A 17,067-nucleotide genomic window follows, 5' to 3' on the forward strand; every position below is an offset into this window, starting at 1 on the left:
CTGTTGGGTAGAGAACATTTCAAAAGACCTACTGAAGGGAGCATCACACTCTCTTCTTTTCCCCTGAGGTTGGATAAGGGTGAGCACGGTTCTCAGCTGGATGGTGTTTGGCGGTCAGTGTGGTTAGCCTCCAGTCCTGCAAGCAGCTGTATGAAGTCAGGGACAGACCCATGCTCTGCAACCAAGTTTGTGCAGTTACGCAGAAATCCTTGTCACCAGGTGTCTTAATCATGTCAGGTGTGTGTGGGAAGCAATGCATTTATTCAACGTAACAAGACACTGCAGTTGGCTTGCGTCTAGTCATGCAAAATAAAATGTTCATGCATACCAGTCACGTTAGTGCTATTTTGGTTTGCAGGAAAGCACTGTTGTTTCCTGATTGCCTGTCTGCCCAGCACCTCAATACTTCTTTCTCTTTGCCACCATCAGTTTTGGCTCTGCGCATTTCTTGCAGCTTGGGTTTGGATGGCAAGCGATACACCACACAGTGAGAGAAAAACGCTCGCTTTTCTGAGCTTTTTTTCAGCCTAAAGTGATCAAAATACCGTCTAGAATTGAAGATCCTTATGTAACTATCAGGTAGCATCGTTTCACTGGAGGATGGTAGAAGCAGATGCGTAGACCGTAGTTTCAAGCTTAAGAAAATGTGTCTGTCTTATGTAGCATCTGGATAGGCTCCCTTCCTGTGGTAAGGAGCACACTGTTGGATTTTTATTTCACTTTTTTTTGTTTGTTTTCTCAAGGTATCACATGGAATGCCTTAATCCACCTCTGAGTGAAGTCCCTGTAGATGAATGGTTCTGTCCAGCCTGTGCCCCCATGGGTATCAGTGCTGCTGCAGGTAAGGGTTACATGATATCCAGTCAAAGTAAATATTTTTTTCCTGACTTAAATGATGTGAAGCATGTGCAGTTTTGAAGAGATGTTTAATCCCTGGTTTTATCTGTTTTAAATAATTGGTTTGATAGGCATTCTCACTTGAACCTAAAGAGTTGACTTGAACTCTTGACTGATAAGAGGATCTTGTTTATTAAGATTTTCATCCTCAGTTACAACCTGTGAAGCTGCTTCTTATAAGCATCCTTTAACCTTCCTGGGGCAAGCCCAGCACCGTAGTGCAACTGCATTGTATTACATGGGAAAGAATTTATTAGTATCCTGACCTCAAATTGCCAAGGTAGCAGCAATCTCTGTTGCCTAGAAAATCATCTTTCCGTGTAACAGCCTGAAGCGGTGGTGTCTGTGCTCATTTCCTTTTGAGAGGGCAATGTCTGCCTTTGGAGGTGACTGGTTTAAGAAGGGGAATACTGATTTTTTTTTTGTGTGTGTGTATGTGTGCGTGTCCAAAAATCTTGAAATGATTTCGCCTGTTGAAAGACAAGTGACCTGTGCATCTTTTCTTTCAAGATACAGATCATGTCAGTGAAGAAGAGGTTGCTGCCCTCATGGCTGATGTTGTTCCTACCACCAGTAGGCTACGCCCTCATGTCCGAACCAGAGCTATAGCCAGAACCCGGCAGAGCGAACGAGTTAGGGCAACAGTGAACAGAAACCGGATAACGACAGCACAACAAATTCAGGTATTTAGGAGTGCTTGCTAATGAGCCTCTGGAAGAACCTTGTGGAAGAGTTGACATAAGTCCCCCCCTTAAGTAGCTCAGCTGTCAGTGTTGGCGGTCCATCGCACAATGGTTAGTAGTTGTGGAGTTCTTTCAAATTGAGATGTAGAACGTGCAAATTGAGTGGAGCATGTGACCAAGACTATTTTGAAATCTGTGGTAGCTTCCTCTCTTAATCTGCATTTTTATCACATTAGCTGTGAGCAAAATTATATTTCTGTTCCCAGTGGCTGTTAATGCACAGTTTGTCCACCACTTCTGGGTTTTTTAGCATGCTTTTTTGCAGAGACAGGGTGTGCTTATTTGATGTTTGTGTATTTGTTTGTTTATCCTTCTGCTCCCTTTCCCACAGCAGTAGAAACTGTTGGCCACCTTCAGCCAAACCAAAGAGAAAAATATAGTATTTTTAAGGTTTCTATGTGTGTGAAAATCAGCCTTTTATTGAGGAGAAAAAACCCAGATGCCATTGTCCTCAGTGATGTGGCAGTGTGAGTTCAACCATGTTAACGGGTACCAGAGAATCAATGCAAGAAAGTTTCCCAAATACCCAAGGTCCCTCAAATCCTTTATTCCTTGAACTATTTGCTGAAGATGACTGCAGCTGAGATGTTCCTGGATGTTTCTGTTGTCTGGGATAATTATGATCCTTTAGGTTATAATTAGTATGCTGCAAACTGAGAATGTTCAAACTTGGGAATCTCCTGCCTGCTTTGCTTTCTGGATTTAGCCAAAGCACTCTACCTGTCACTTGCATAAATATAAAAAGCCTTAAATTGCACAGGAGCATATGGTGACTTAGAGTGGAAGCAGAGCCTCCAAATAACTTCCATGGGACTGGTGATATGTTAATTGGTTCTTCATTAGTGTTGCTGTTGAATTTGGTAGAAACCTGTGACATTCTACAACATTGAAAGGAAGAGGAGGATCTGATTTGACATAAGAAAAATTGGTTTTCCCCTAGGGATGGCCAACTGTGGGAATAGTTTGCTTGGACAGTTTTTGAAATCTCTGTCTTTGGTGGCTTTCAGCACCTGCCTGAAGAAAGGCCTAACCGACCTGGTTTGAATTCAGTGTTGATCAGTGAACAGAAAGGTCGGTCCCTTCTGAGGGACACCCTGAGATCCTGGGCAGCCTGAATTACTCTGTGACTCAATGAATATAAACTTGGTTTCGTCTGACAATGACATGCAGTTTTGATTGTATTAAGTAATTTTTTTTCCAAAGATAGGACAATGTAGAAAAGAGGGAGAAGGGAAGAGTGAATAAAGCTTAAGTATTTCTTGAAGTCGGTCAGTTGGCTGTGGCTTTCAGGTTGTGTCTGCTATAAAGGCTCTCCTTGGAGTGTGAAGTGCAGACTGGGAAAAGGCTGACTTGGAGGTAGGAGGTCTGGCAGATTAAGCTTTCCCTCGTAATCCATTTGTAAAAATCGTGTGAGAAAGACAAAGGAAATGCACTTGAGATTGTGAAGTGCCTCAACTTTAAAAGCTATACTTCTATATTCTGTAACTTAAGGTAGAAGAAATAAAGGTAAATAAAGACAGGCTTAAGGGAAGCAAAACAAAATGCCAAAATCTGGGGGAAAAAGCAGAGGTTTTCCATTTCTTCCCAAGCAGCAGGAAGGTAAGATACAGTCTGCTGTTAATTAGCTCCCCAGAGTTTACCTGTTAAATCTCTCGTCAAAGTCATTGTACATGGGAGGAGAGAAATTTGTAGCAAATCCCAAATAATCTGAATTACAGCAGTAAGTGCGGTTTGAAATAGGTGCCATGAACAAAGATCTAGCTCACCTTAAGATTTTATCATGGTTTTTTTTCCTTGATTTAAGGACTTCACAGAGTACTTCAGCAGACCTTAAATTTATTATGTTCTCCACGGTGGAAGGTCATCTTATTTGGCTGCTAACCCACCTGTCTCCAAACCCAGGCCTCTTAATTTCAACTTCAGAAGAATTAATAAAAAAGAAAAACCTGATGAATGATTTGATGCATGGCTGTTAAGCAGTTACATCTGAGTTGTCAGGGCTATATACTGAAAAAAATAACTGTAGAAGAGTGTTGTTTGAGGTGAAAGGCTGTGCAAGGTAACTGCTGCTGCTTTTCTTTCTTTCCCTAGATGTTTTAGAAATAATGTGTGGCGGTCTCCTGCAGATGAGAGAGGTGGTGCCTGGGGACTTCACTGCTGCATAGTAGTGTAAGCCTGGGAGACCAGTCCTTCCCATTCAGGAAGCCATCCCTAGCTCCATTTCTCAGTCTGTGGAGATTATTGCAAACTATACCTAGAAAGACACTGTTATTCATTCCCTTTCTCTCTGAATAAAAGTGCATCTTATTCTGTCTCGTACCTTGAGTTGACTGAAGCTTAATTCCCCTAGTTAAGGAGTGTGTAAGCTGTTGCCCTCAAAGCATAGAGAGATGCTGATTTCAGATCCTTGGAAAGCTTTAGTATTCAGGGGGACAGTTTGTTTTGTAACTCCTCTGTTGTTCTGTAGGTGCCTAAACTAGTGCTGGTTAACTAGATGCACTATTTTGGGTCCTTCTAGAAAAATAAAGATGTTTAAGGTAATGTTCAGGGTTTTCCTTATTCCATCCCGTTCTCTAAATTCTAGAACCTTATCTAGTACTTACTGGCACCCACAATACTTAAAGATGGCCTTCTAATAAAAATAGCTCAGTAAAATAGTTTGGAGCATGCATTAGTGACACTAACAGAGAAGCCTGGCGAAATTGCTTCCATCGTAAGACGAACTGAAGCATATATTGATGTTGGCATACCCTATTTTTAAACATTTTGCAGTTTGAAGCTTCTTTGCCACTGCAAGGTACTCTAAAGCCATCCTCCTCTAGTGTTTGTGCCACATACACGTGTTGTAAATGTACAGGGATCTGGTGCATATGCTCTGGTAGAAAATCAGCACAGTGAATAATGTGTAACATCAGAGGCCTCTTTGCATTTATTACACTCATGTGAAACGTCATCAATTCTTGATGCATTGTAGCTGCTTGAAGAAACGAGAGAGGGTGGGGAAGATATCCCTGCCCATGACAGGGGCGAGTTGGACTAGATGATCTTTAACAGTCCCTTCCACTTGTGATTCTATGATTCCATGACGTTTTAGGAATATGGATGGTGTGGGCATGGCCAACTCAATATAGCAGTTGAGAGAAACCTGCTCTTAAGATCTTTCCAACCAAAGGAAGGAACAAACCCGTGCTATGTTTGCCCATCCAGGAGGCTCAGAGTTCACATTCTGAGGCTGGTGATTCAGAATCCGTACACTTCAAATGTGTTTGTTTAAATGTGATTGACCCCTTGGGTGTAGAGAGGAAGAGGATTTTGAACCTTGTAGGAGCAGCCCCTGCTTATTGCAATGAAGTGATGCTCAGGAGGGGGACTATCACCTGCTATTTCAGTGAGTTCCCTGAGGTGTCTATGTGAAATGCTGCTGCTGGACATGTTTCACAGCATTAGGTAAATCTGACCTAAAGAATGAGGAGTTTAAGACGGGGACCTCTACTGTGTTGGCTTCTCGGTCTTTGGTCATCACACATTGCTGCATGATGAGCCAGAGTTCAGTCAGGTGGATTTAGGAAAGTTCTTGAGTGATCTTTGATGTTTCCTCAATGAAAATCTCAGGGATTGTTCTCATTTAAAGAGTCAAGAGTTAGGCTAGCCATGACTTGTACTGAGGGAGGGTGAAGAGCAAGGTCACGTTCTCCTTATTGTGGCAGTCAGTAGGTGAGAAAGGTGACAAAATTGCTTAACTGGCATCTGGTGACACGAGTGCTTCTCATTGGAATCTTAAATCCATTTTTCATCAAACGCTTTTATACGTAACTTGTTGCTGACCTTTGGATACCTGTATCATGTAACTTCTAATCCCCTATGCAGCATGTGCCAGCGTACCTCATGTCCTCTCTTCTGGATGAAACAATTGAGGCAGTTGTAGCAGGCCTAAACACAGCCATCTACCCGCGTCCCGTTACACCGCTGAGTCCTATGAGGCAGAAAAGGAAAACAGGTAAGGGCATCGGACCCTTCCCCTGGTTCCCATCTGTGAGAATAAAAGCTTTGGGAAAATAAGCCTGAATCGTGCAAAATAGTCTAGATCAGCTGTAAGCTGCCACACCTGTGCAGCTACAGAAGTATACCATGTGCAGTTTTTTCTTCCCCCATACCGCCTCTGCCCAGAGGTGTCTTGAAGGTTGCTTTTAAATAAATCCTGATTATTCCACTTTTTCTGCTTTGCTGCTTTATACTGTTGCAACACACTGTAGGTCTCTGAGCTTCTTTGTGTGTCATGGGGGAACGAGAAGGGGAGTACAGGGTAAAATGCAGTGCCAGCACTTAGCCAGATACTTGATTGTCTTTTGTTCCATCAGGTAGGAGGAAGAAAGTAGGAGGCAAAAAAAGAACTCATACAAAATCTTCTGCTGGGAAGAAGAGTTCAGGGACGCAGCTGAAGAGACGGAAGCGTCAGATAAAGAAGAGAAGGGGGAAAAAGATGAGAGTAAGATCACATGTGAGTTTCTGCCAGTGTCAGTATCTGTCATTTTTCAGCCATCTGTAAAAGCACTGTAACATGGGAGTCAGTGGGAAAAATACTGTCATATAATGATAGCAGGTAACTTTTCTGGTGAGAGTATGTGCAGGATGTGTCCAGTATACTCCAGAAAGGTCCTGTATGTAGAAACAAATTGAGACTTCCAGGCAGGCCTGCTGCATTTGCTGGCAAATCCTATTACATCCCACTGTAGAGCGTGTCCTTCAGGCTTTGTGTTATGCCTTGCCATTCGGCTGTAGTGGTTACTTGGTAGGGATGCAAGCTCACTTAAAATTGCCACCACCTATTCTTTTTAATAGGCTATGGGTGTTTGTGTCTGTGGTATTGCACGCCCAGTTAATCAGCCGTAAGGGCTCTCAAAATCCTTTTCAGTTGTGGATAGTGTTCTCATGTGGACTGTACTGAATACTTTGCACCAGCTTGACTTTTGTCCTCGGCCACCTTAACTAGAGTTTGCATCCTACAGCCAGAACTGTCCCTCCAGCCTTTGACAAGGAATCAACAGTTCTGAATGGCATTTTTAAAGATTTTTAAAAACTCAGCCTGTCTGGTGACTTAAATCTGATACATGCAGTCTCTATATGAAGTGACATCTAGGCTGTAGTTAGAAGTTTAATAAACGCTTCAAAACAAATATGGACAATAAATGCACACCACTTCTGCTACCGATGGTAGTAACCTGATGACTGTAGCTTAGGTGAAAAATCTGGGGCTTTAAACCCAGGGTATGTGCCTAACATACAAATATCCCAATCTCTTTATCTGTGCAGGTGAAAAATGAGGTTACCTCTCGCTCCCGTATAGCAAGAACTCTTGGTCTCAGTAAACCTGTGCGTGGGGCCTCAATTCCTTCCGTGTACAAACCAGCGGAGCCCTCACTTGGTCTGATGAGAGCAGATATCGGTGCAGCTTCTCTCTCTGTGTTTGGAGATCCATATGAGTTGGATCCTTACGAAAGGTAAGAGTTCTGCGGATTATGATCAGGGACCTGATAATTTCACAAGTGTTTGTACGTGTGACTTTTTGCAGAGTGTAGATCTCGCATCTGCAGACGGCTTTGGATACACGGCTGACAGTAACACACTGGCCTGTTCTTTCTTTCCTTCATGGCAGACTTGCTGAGCTCTTCAAGAATCAGTCTTTTTTAACGAGGTTTGCTGAAGTAATAAGCCTCATGAAAACCTTTAAGGTCTATGGGGTTATTCTGAAGGAGTTGGATCCTAATCAGTTATTTTCTGTTTATTTCAAGTGAAGATAGCTAGCATTTTTGGTATATAAGAAACAGTGACTTCATGTAGAATTAAATGGACTTGCGGAATCTTCCATGTTTCTCTTTTTTCCATCTTGGCTTTTCCAGACACTTTAAATTCAGGAGGAATCTTGCTATGCCATAGTTTGTGTCACTCATAAGCTTTGTATTTTGGGGAGGGGGCATCTGAAATTATTGTTGGTGACATTTAATTTTCCACTGAATAAATCTTTTTTGATCCTTTCATAAAAGGAAATTACCCATTTAATAGTTTAAAAATAAAAATCTCCATTTGAATCTCTGCTGGCTGAGTTATGCTGTTCTATTTCTGTAGCCACAGGAAATAAGCATATTGCACAAATCTTTTTTAATGTATCATAATAAAACAGATGATGCTCTCTAACTGTATCTGTCCTAGTAGTAGTATCTACATCGTCTGTTTGACACGAAGAACATTCAGACAGTTTCAGGGTGTGTGTGTGTGTGTGTGTGTTTTACCCACAGTAACGAAGAGGTTCCAGCAAATCCAGATTCACCCGTGAGTGCCAAAAGGAGAGTTCTCTCCCAGTCAGCACTGAGGTCTCACCGTCCTGTAGCTAGACCCATTTCTGTGGGTCTTCCCAGGTAAGAATCCATCAAGTGATTTATTTTATTTTATTTTTCTTAATTGTCTAATGACCCTAACAAAAGAGTAAACTGGGTGATCATCCTGGTTTAACCCTTTTCTTACCCTGAGTATTTTGAAAGTGTGTGCATGTATGCATGTGCCTGCACGTATGTAGGTAAATAACTACAGCATTTTATGCAATAATTTTTTTATGTTGAAGGACACACACTTACTCTTTCATAACAGCTCTAACTATTGCACTGAAAATTCCCTTTGGTATTTCCACTCTATTCTGGCTTTTCTTCCTTTATGGTTTGGGATTATTTAGTTAACCCCATTAGTATGTTTTAAAGCTCAGTCTCATTAACATTTAAAAAATGGCTTGCTTATTTGAGAGGCCAGGGAATCTAATTGCGCATCCAGAGGAGGAGGTGAGGGATGTACCCACCTCACCCAATTCCTCTGCCATTTGCTGGAGCCCAGAAAACTGGGAGAAAACTCTGTTCAGTCCTGCAATTTAACAGCAGCTTTGCTGTCTGACAGACGTCTCTGTGTGTGCAAACTGTGTCCCTGTTCCTGCCCGGGGCCAGGGAGCTTTGCTGGGTGCCTCCCACTGGCAGCCACAGCGGGTGTTCAGGACTGGGGTGTAGGATGCAGTGCACAGGGAGCAGGATCATGACAAGAAGAAAAGGGATGGGGAAAATGACTGAGGCAGGTATCAACAGAGTCACAGAAAACTGCAAGGCTGAGGGAGCTGAAGACTGGGAGAAATGGAAGGACCTTAGCTGAAATGACTAAAGGTGTGAGAGGTTTACGTGGCTGTCCTCTAATGCGTCTGATTTATGGTGAAGGTTGGTTTCTCAGGATTTATATACTATATTTCTATGATAACTTGGAATATTTCTCTACTTTTCCCATCTCAGTCCTGAAGGAAGCCTTTCAGGAAGCTTTCTGCGTCCTCTTGAGTTGTTTGAGTAGCACATTCTTTAGAAGGTAGAACTGTTTAGCTGGAATTCAGGTTTTCTAAAGGCTTGATTTGCCTGGGCTATAGTGAGTTTCCTGGTCTGACCTGGGTGACCAATTCTTTTAGCCTTCCCATTTTGTCTTTCTGTTGTATGTTATTACAGGTTTTTGGTGTACATTATGTTTGGAAAGCTGGCTTTGTTGTCATACAGAAATTAAATGTAGCTCCCTCAAAGAGCTGTGTCTGTTGGTCCCTTTTGAAGTTGTTTGGGTTTTGTTGTTTGTTTTTTTGGTTTTGGTTTTGTTTTTTTAAAAAAAAAAAAAAAAAAAACAAAAAACTGAACAAAACAAACCCCAGAATCCCACCAACACAAAAGCAAAGAAAGAAAGCAAAAGCCACACCCCAACACCAAAAACATTCAAACGTCTTCAGTCCATATTTCAAGAACAGAGAACTTAGTTAAATTATTTTCGTAAGACTGAGTAATGCATAAATGGAAGTGTTTGTGTTGTCCCTGGTGTGGGAGCATTGCTGTTGTCTTTCAGTGAAATTCCTTCTATGCCACGCTTTTAGCTGTCCTACCAGTAGGCACCTATGTGTGTTCTGACTGGCGCTAAGCAGCGGTTGAAGCTGCATCAGGTTTTTTAGATAGCAGTGTAGGCCTGAGGAATACATTTATGACTGTGATTTCGTGGGGGGGAAGAGAGGCAAGTGGGATGGAATTATCTCTGAAGTACTGAACAATGGTTTACACTTGAAAAATGCATCTTAAATGCACTGGAAAGTTAATCTTGATACACAGCACAGTAAGCATCACTCTTAAATAAGATTAAAAACCTTTGCTTACCAAAGGTGTCTGGTATGATTACACACTTTCCTATCCTGTGGTGTTCCCATGGGAAGTCAGTAAAAGCTTTACCTTCTGTTTGTCAGAGGGAAAATGGGGGCTGAATGAGTAGTGAAGCCAAAACTACAGGTGAATTTGTCTGGCTGACCTCTGTTTATGCCCTTGATTTTGGTTTCTTTTTAATGTAATGTGTGTGTATAGAACAAGTGCTGTAAGAGTAAAGGAAATATAACCCCTCTGAAACATGCAGAAGCAGTGTACCTGTCTTGAGTCCTGATCAAGAAGCAGAAGCTGCCCCTGTGCCTGATCTGTTGGGAAGTATCCTGTCTGGACAGAGCTTTCTCATGATGAGTAGTTCAGATGTGGTCATCAACAGAGATGGATCACTGACGGCAAAGAAGGCAGGTAAGGGTTTGGCACTTCATAGTGCAACTAGCCTCTTTGTTTCATCCCACATCTGCCTTGGGTCCTCCAGGCTGCATGGCTTCAAACACAGGGATACCCTTATTGAGCATTTGACTATGTAGTAGGATAGATTCAGTGGTTGCCAGCAGTAACCCATCTAATAAGATTCTTACATATGCTTTGTTATTTGTCTCTGTTTTAGTTGCAGAGGTGAGATGTTACTGGAGGATTTGGGTTTTAATAAGTAGCTTTCTTATTTCAAAAGTACTGCACTGTAGTGTCATGCTTTGTTAAAAAATGGAGGACTGAATAGTGAAGAGATACCTTAGAACCCAATTCTTCTGGCATTTGGCATGCATTGCTGCCATCCCTGTGAACTGTAGTTTGGTTTGGAGAGCAGTGATGAGGACCTTGGCGAGAAGTTTCTTTGCAAAAGTAGAGCTCTAGAATACATGCCAGCGTTTTCAGCTGTGTCTTCCCTTGGCATGGTATTATTTGGAAAGACTCTCTTCAGACTGAAGCTTAGAACTTTATTCTTAAAATAAGTACCTATAACATCCTCTGTTTATAGTAATTTTTGTCAATTAGTGACTATAGGATAACAAACACAAATCTGGTGATACCTACAGAACAGAATAATTTATTTCCTAAACATTAGTGTTTACCTCAAAGATGCAGTTTTCTCACATTCAACCTTGAGCATCTGACCAAAAGAACTATTGGGCTGCCTTATTACTGCCTGGTATGTCCACAAACCAAAATGGAAGCTAAAATAATTAGCTCGGTATTTCTTCTGGTGTTGGGGGAAAAGGTCCAGATATGTACTGAAAAGCTTAATTGTTTGCTTGTATGCCATAGCTCCAATTCATAGAAAATCAGCAAATGACTCGAGAGTGGATGATGGTTCAGGACATAACACCCAACCGAGTACAGTGCACTCAGGGACCACAGCAAGCGGCTCCATTGCTGGACCTTCCTTTTCCTTGGGGCTGAGTACTCACACCAGACCTTCCTCCTCAAGCTTCTTTTCATCACCTTCACCCTCACTGAGCAGGATTGAGCCTGCAGCAAACCCCACACAGACTACATCAGAAAAGGCAACTGTCAAATCAGAATATTCAATGACCCCAAGGTCTGTTCAGACTCAGAATATAGCTACTCTGAGCAGGCATGGCTCCAGATTAGATGAAATGCCCAGATTTAATGGAAGCTCTAAAAACTTTGCACCCACTGACTCATCTTCAAAGCCCCCGAGCTGTACCTTGAATTCTGGCTCAAAAGCTGTAACCTTGAGGCAACCGTTAAAACCACCTCCCAAGAGAATTGACATCTTTGAACTTCCCAGGATACCAAAGATTAAAAAGGAAACCAGCAGCAAGCAGGTGGAGCCAGAACCCACAGGAGGCCAAAGCTGTGGCATCCCCAGCTCCTGTATAACCCAGCTGACGGGCAAAGAGAGCACTAATCAGCCAGGGAAGGGTAGCAAGGTGGAAAGTCAGAAGTCAAATGCTAAGGAATCTCAGCAACAAACGCGTACAAGCGGGGTGTCTTTTTCTACCAGTACAGGCATGTACAGCAGTTCATCGCTTCTGGGCACTTCAAGGAGCAAAGGGCCAAGCTCTTTTGAGAGTTTTAAAATCAATATTCCTGGAAACACAGGGCATCCCAGCAGACTGTCTAACCCAGGATTCTGTAACACCTTCCGCCCTGTGGACGACAAAGTGCAGCAGAAAGAGAGTCCTTCACCTCTTTTCTCAGTTAAGAAAAAGCAGGTCAAAAGTGAAATATATGATCCCTTTGAGCCAACAGGATCGGACTCGAGTTCAGCAAGCAGCAGTCCTGAAAGGCTTGGCTCAGGGTTCCCACTGACTAATATTACCAGGACTATTTCCATTGAGAATCCAAAAGTTCAAACGTTTCAAACTGTCCGTCGTTTCACCCCTTACATGGTAGAAAATATATTTGGATCTGAGGCCGACTCTGACATACCATCTAATAACACAGAGTCCCATGATGACGTGACAGTAGAAAGCAGGATTGTAGAGCAGATCTCTGATACAGAGGAACGAGACAATATGGATGAGGAAGACCTTCTAAGCAGTCCTTGCACTTCATCTGCTGTTAAGCAGGTTTCTAACGTGGAGTGTTTAAAAGAGGAAGGAAGAGAGGGCCCTAATGTGTTCTTTAATGCTGAAGAATTGATCAGACCTAATATTAATGTGAAACTAGAACCGGAGAGTCCCTCAAAGAATGATGGGCAGCAGAGGGTCCAAAAGGTAGAGCAAACAGAGAGGCGATCGCGTTCCAGATCCTGTTCGAACTCTAGCTCCCGAAGCAAGAAGAAAGTGAAAAGAAAAAAGGTATTTGTCAAAGAGCGTAAGAGATCCCGATCAGGGTCTAGGGATCGAGCACACTCAAGGGACCGAAGCTCCAGATCTACCTCTTGGTCAGGTGGAGAAGAGCACAGCAAAACACCCATGTTGAAACCCAAGAGCAGGAGGTCGTCTACTGACCGATCTAGCAGTCATGAGCGATCTAAAAAAAAGAAAGTGAAGGATAAAAGCAAGGATAAAAAGGCAAAAACTTCTTGGTCTAGGGAGAGAAGGAAATCTAGGTCACGTTCAGGTAGTCCTGGAAGTACTTCTGAGTTCTATGAAAACAGGAAAAAGAAAAGACGGTCTCGATCGAGATCAAGACGGAGAGAACGTTCCCGGTCAAATAGCATTGAGAGGACTAAAAGGCGGAAACACAGGAGAGACAAAAGCTATGAGAGACATGATAAAGATATCAGCTTGAGGTCAAGGGACAGAAAGAGATCGAGATCCAGGTCTCGGGAGAGGAGAAAGTGGAGGTCTCGGTCTCGGTCTGCGTCTCGATCTCGGGAGCACAAAAGCAGCAAATCAAAGGAAAAAAGACCACGATCGAGGTCGCGTTCCAAAGAAAGAAAACACAGGTCGAAAGAGACCTTGCTTCCTCCTCCACCAGAAAAGGATCAAAAGCCTCCAGTTGAAAATATGTCCAGGTGTCTGGAGCAGCCCCATTCCTTCAAGCAAGAGCCTAAGGAGGAGCTAGTACTAGAAGAGCTTTCCATAACCATCCAACCAAATGTCAGACTTGAGGAAACGCAAGCTGAGACCCCAGTCCCAGTGAGAGAGGCCCAAGAAGCTATAAAGGTAGAGCCCATCTGTCAGGAAGTGAGCAGTGAAACTGTGTTCCCTGTGCCAGAGATCACAAACATTTGTGTTCCAGTTGGCAGTGTGGATTCTTTTGCTGATACAGACTTAATGAGTAGTAGTGATCCAGCAGGGCTTGGTGGCTGTAGCAATACAAACCTTGAGATTACAGTTAAAATCGAAAATACTGCGTTATGTACATCTCTGATGGAATCACCCCCAAAGAAAGAAGTTATCATGCGCGCTCCAGCTGAGGCTGCACCAATTCAAAGCTCATCCAAAAGCAAAATAACAGATTGTGTGAAGGAGGTTAAAGATGAGTGCCTTGTGACAAATGAGAAAACTGGTAATTTCGGTAAGCCTGAACTGGAGGCGGTACCTCAGGGTCCTGCACTGAAATCAAAAGCACCAGTGAAAAGGGTTACCTGGAATCTTCAAGAGGAAGAAAGTGGCACGCTGTCTACTGGAAAAGCTCCAAGTAAGTCCCTTTTGGGGAAAAAAAAAAAACCCAGCAGTTGAAGCAGGCTGTAAAAGGCTTAGGGTTTCGGTGCCTGCCTAAACCTGGTAGTAGCGTAACAGCTCTGCCATCTGAGCTGGGGTGATCCTGTGGCTTTCGATCCTGAGAGCTGGCACTTTGCCCTTGTTGAAATCATGAGGCGAGTTGTGTTAATGAACCGGAGAGGACGTGCTGTCAGCACAGCTCAGCTAGCCAGCGGCAGCTTGTTTGGCCGTGAAGTGCCTACTGCAACCCAATCTCTGAACTGGCAGCCCCTGGCCCACCCTTTCCGCAGTTAACTAGACTGGTTGGTTTGCCTTCAGCCTTTGTAAGTATTTCTCAGAACTGAGGAGCATGACAAATCTCTGTAGGTCGCTCCTGTGAGCTCTGCTGAGCCAGAGCTGCTAGAAACAGTTTGGCTTGGGACCCCTGGGCTGTGTGTGTTGACAGAGTTGCTTGTGTGGTTCTCATTGGTTACTCTCGGGGGAAATCCAGTAAAAAGCAATTGCTCAAGGGGCTAAGTCCTCTATTATCATAAGCTTTAAAATGTTAATGACCGCTAAACAAAATCCTTTTACAGCTAGCATTACTGTTAGATCCTTTTTATTATTTTTTTTTTTTAATGTAATTGGCTTTGACTCTTTGACCCATTAGGTTTATTTTTTTTCTTAAATGTTTTCTTTGCCTTCTCTTGGGGAACCTAGGGATGCCGTTTTACAAACTTCAGCGAGCAAAAGAAGGGGCCTGGAAAGCAGAGGACTTGAACCAAACATTAAATCAGGTGCAGTTAAATGAGCCTCCTCCAACCAATTATATGATTCCTGAGCCTATGTTTCCTGACCTAGATTCCTCTCAGGTTGGTTCCTAATTCTGGCACCCAAGTGTCATGGAAGGCATCCCACCTCATCTGTGCCCTCGTTGTGCAACACCTTCTTCTCATGGCAGAGTTCCCCTTCCATGTGGTACATTTCATAAAGCCCATGCACCTCAGCAATCCTCTAATCATTTAATCTCTCAGGTGGTCCTTACAGTTGAAAAAGCAAATTTTCTTTTCGTTCTGCTCTCTCTCTCTCTAGCTTCTCTATGCACGCAGCTTCTGTTCTCAGAAGTACCTTGCAGAAACGGTGCTGTTTGAGAAGCTGTGAGTTTCTCCCTGATCATGATCGGGCTGTAAAAGTTGGCCTGGTGGCATTGGTCCGTGCCATCGGTCTGGGGTGTCCACCAGTTAAAAGTTGAGTGGAGCTGGTGCTGGCTCTTGGTGCACAGAGACCTAAGTTGAAGGCTGGGATGTTAGCCTCCCTGATTTAAGCTAGTAATCACTTGCCTCTTTGAGCGGATAAAAGGTGCTCCGAATGTCTCGATCTGGTGCTCTGTCTTGTAAGTACAAGCATTTACAAAATGATTTCTCTTTCACAGGTGTACTGTCAAAATATACCTTTGATGCCACCTCTGCCCTCAAGCCTTCCCCCCTACGCCCCCGTCAGCCAGCCCACGGTTCAGTTTATCATGCAGGGTAGTCTTCCAGCGCTTGGCTGCATGGCAGGACAGAGCCTGACTCCGGAGCCGGGCAGCCTGGCAACTGCGTCCGAACCAGGAATCCAGGCTGCTTCGGTTGGAAACACGGAAGAAAAGATCAAAGCACCCAAACCTCCAGTGGATAAAACGAAAAACGAGGAAGTGAGTGAATGCTGTCAACTAACAGATGCGTAACACTAGTGAACTGCTCATTTGACTTTTTAAAGTTTGGGGTTTTCTCTCTACTGTATTTTCTCAGCCTCTGCTGTCACGGTTGGTTTTGGTGACTGACTATGCTAACCCAGAAGCGGCGGGCAGTCCTTTCTTTGAATTCTTTTGGGATTTACTTCATTTGATGGTTCCACTTTCCACTGCTTCATCAGAACAAGACAGAGAGGGATTAAAGCATCTAAAATACATGCTTACAGTTCTGAAACTGTCTTGCATGAACGGAAGGGACTTTCCAGAAGCCAGAATGTCTGGATTTCTCTGAACACCTGGTTTTCTCCTTTCCCTTCCAGCTTTGAAATTAATGTCAATTCTTGTAACAGTCCTATAGTGAGGTAGGGCTGTATCTTGCTGCTTATTAGCATTGCAGATGCGGAGATAGTAACATACTTTGGTGATTTGGCGGTGCTGGTCCCTTGCTGCTGAGTTTTGGTTTTGCTGTACCAGCCATCTGCTCTAAGCATAGTGGATGTTAACACAAGAACAGAAACTTCTTAGTCAATTATTTTACTTTCTACCGCAAAACAAAACAGCAAGATATTTTTCCTGCCAAACCTCCGTTTATGAGAAGCAGTTTTTATTAACTTGTTTTGATAGAATATGTTCTGATGTCATCCTTAATTTGTGGGGAGCTCTGCAATTTTCAGAATGCCTTTAGAGCTACCTGCAGCTTTAAATTAGCAGCTATGACTTGCTGCTTTTAGAATCTGATGCCTTTGGACGGATGGATGGTTACTTCAGAGCTGTTGGAAGGGAAGGAGGAAACCAAAATTAATAAGTGGACATTGTAGTCACTTGCTTAAAACGCATTCTCTAAGGCACAGAGTAAGTGTTACATAAAACAAGGGTTCCTCATGGCACGGACTGGTATTTGTTTCAAGACTGCAATTTACAGTAAAGGAAATCACTTTGAGGCTAGCTCTTTCTCAGGTCGTGGAGATTGTGAAATGAGTGTTTTCATTGTTAGAGCAGTTCTAAGAAAAATAGATTCAGAAACTGTTCCCAAGCTAGCCTGAGGTAATGAACTTCTCTTTGTTGTGCAGTACATGAAGAAGCTTCACATGCAGGAAAGGGCTGTGGAAGAAGTGAAACTCGCTATTAAGCCTTTTTACCAGAAGAGGGAGATTACGAAGGAGGAGTACAAGAACATTCTTCGAAAAGCAGTGCAAAAGGTAAGGTGGCAGTGAAATGGAGAGGAGCTGTGCAGATCACCAAGTAAGTGGCATTACTTCGGGTTGTGCTGGCCTGCTCCAGCAGTTAGGTGCTGTGATGGAGTAGCAGATCTTTGGACTCTGGCTCCTACTCTGCAGTGTTGTGGTGAAGCAGTCGTTGCTTTAAGCAGGACTGAGTGGTGCCGTTGATGAGAGCTGTCAGACCCTTCCTATGAGAAGGTCGTGTTTTCA

General features: G+C 43.2%; 1 protein-coding gene across 5 annotated transcripts in view; it reads left to right on the forward strand.

Annotated features, from left to right (window-relative positions):
• PHRF1 (PHD and ring finger domains 1) overlaps nucleotides 1-17,067 on the forward strand; it is a 32,498-nt gene that overhangs the window by 13,467 nt on the left and 1,964 nt on the right. For 4 of the 5 annotated variants that reach the window (XM_033003505.2, XM_033003504.2, XM_033003503.2 and 1 more), the window contains 11 exons: nucleotides 744-841; nucleotides 1,408-1,580; nucleotides 5,508-5,637; nucleotides 5,999-6,138; nucleotides 6,951-7,138; nucleotides 7,934-8,053; nucleotides 10,098-10,252; nucleotides 11,111-13,903; nucleotides 14,626-14,777; nucleotides 15,338-15,598; nucleotides 16,708-16,836. In XM_033003505.2, the coding sequence (XP_032859396.2) occupies nucleotides 744-841; nucleotides 1,408-1,580; nucleotides 5,508-5,637; nucleotides 5,999-6,138; nucleotides 6,951-7,138; nucleotides 7,934-8,053; nucleotides 10,098-10,252; nucleotides 11,111-13,903; nucleotides 14,626-14,777; nucleotides 15,338-15,598; nucleotides 16,708-16,836 (4,339 nt within the window). The remainder of the gene's footprint in view (nucleotides 1-743; nucleotides 842-1,407; nucleotides 1,581-5,507; nucleotides 5,638-5,998; nucleotides 6,139-6,950; nucleotides 7,139-7,933; nucleotides 8,054-10,097; nucleotides 10,253-11,110; nucleotides 13,904-14,625; nucleotides 14,778-15,337; nucleotides 15,599-16,707; nucleotides 16,837-17,067) is intronic. The other variant, XM_033003506.2, reaches the window with a different exon arrangement.

This window comes from Tyto alba, unplaced genomic scaffold, assembly GCF_018691265.1.
Source record: "Tyto alba isolate M040663 unplaced genomic scaffold, T.alba_DEE_v4.0 Super-Scaffold_8, whole genome shotgun sequence".
NCBI lineage: Eukaryota > Metazoa > Chordata > Aves > Strigiformes > Tytonidae > Tyto > Tyto alba.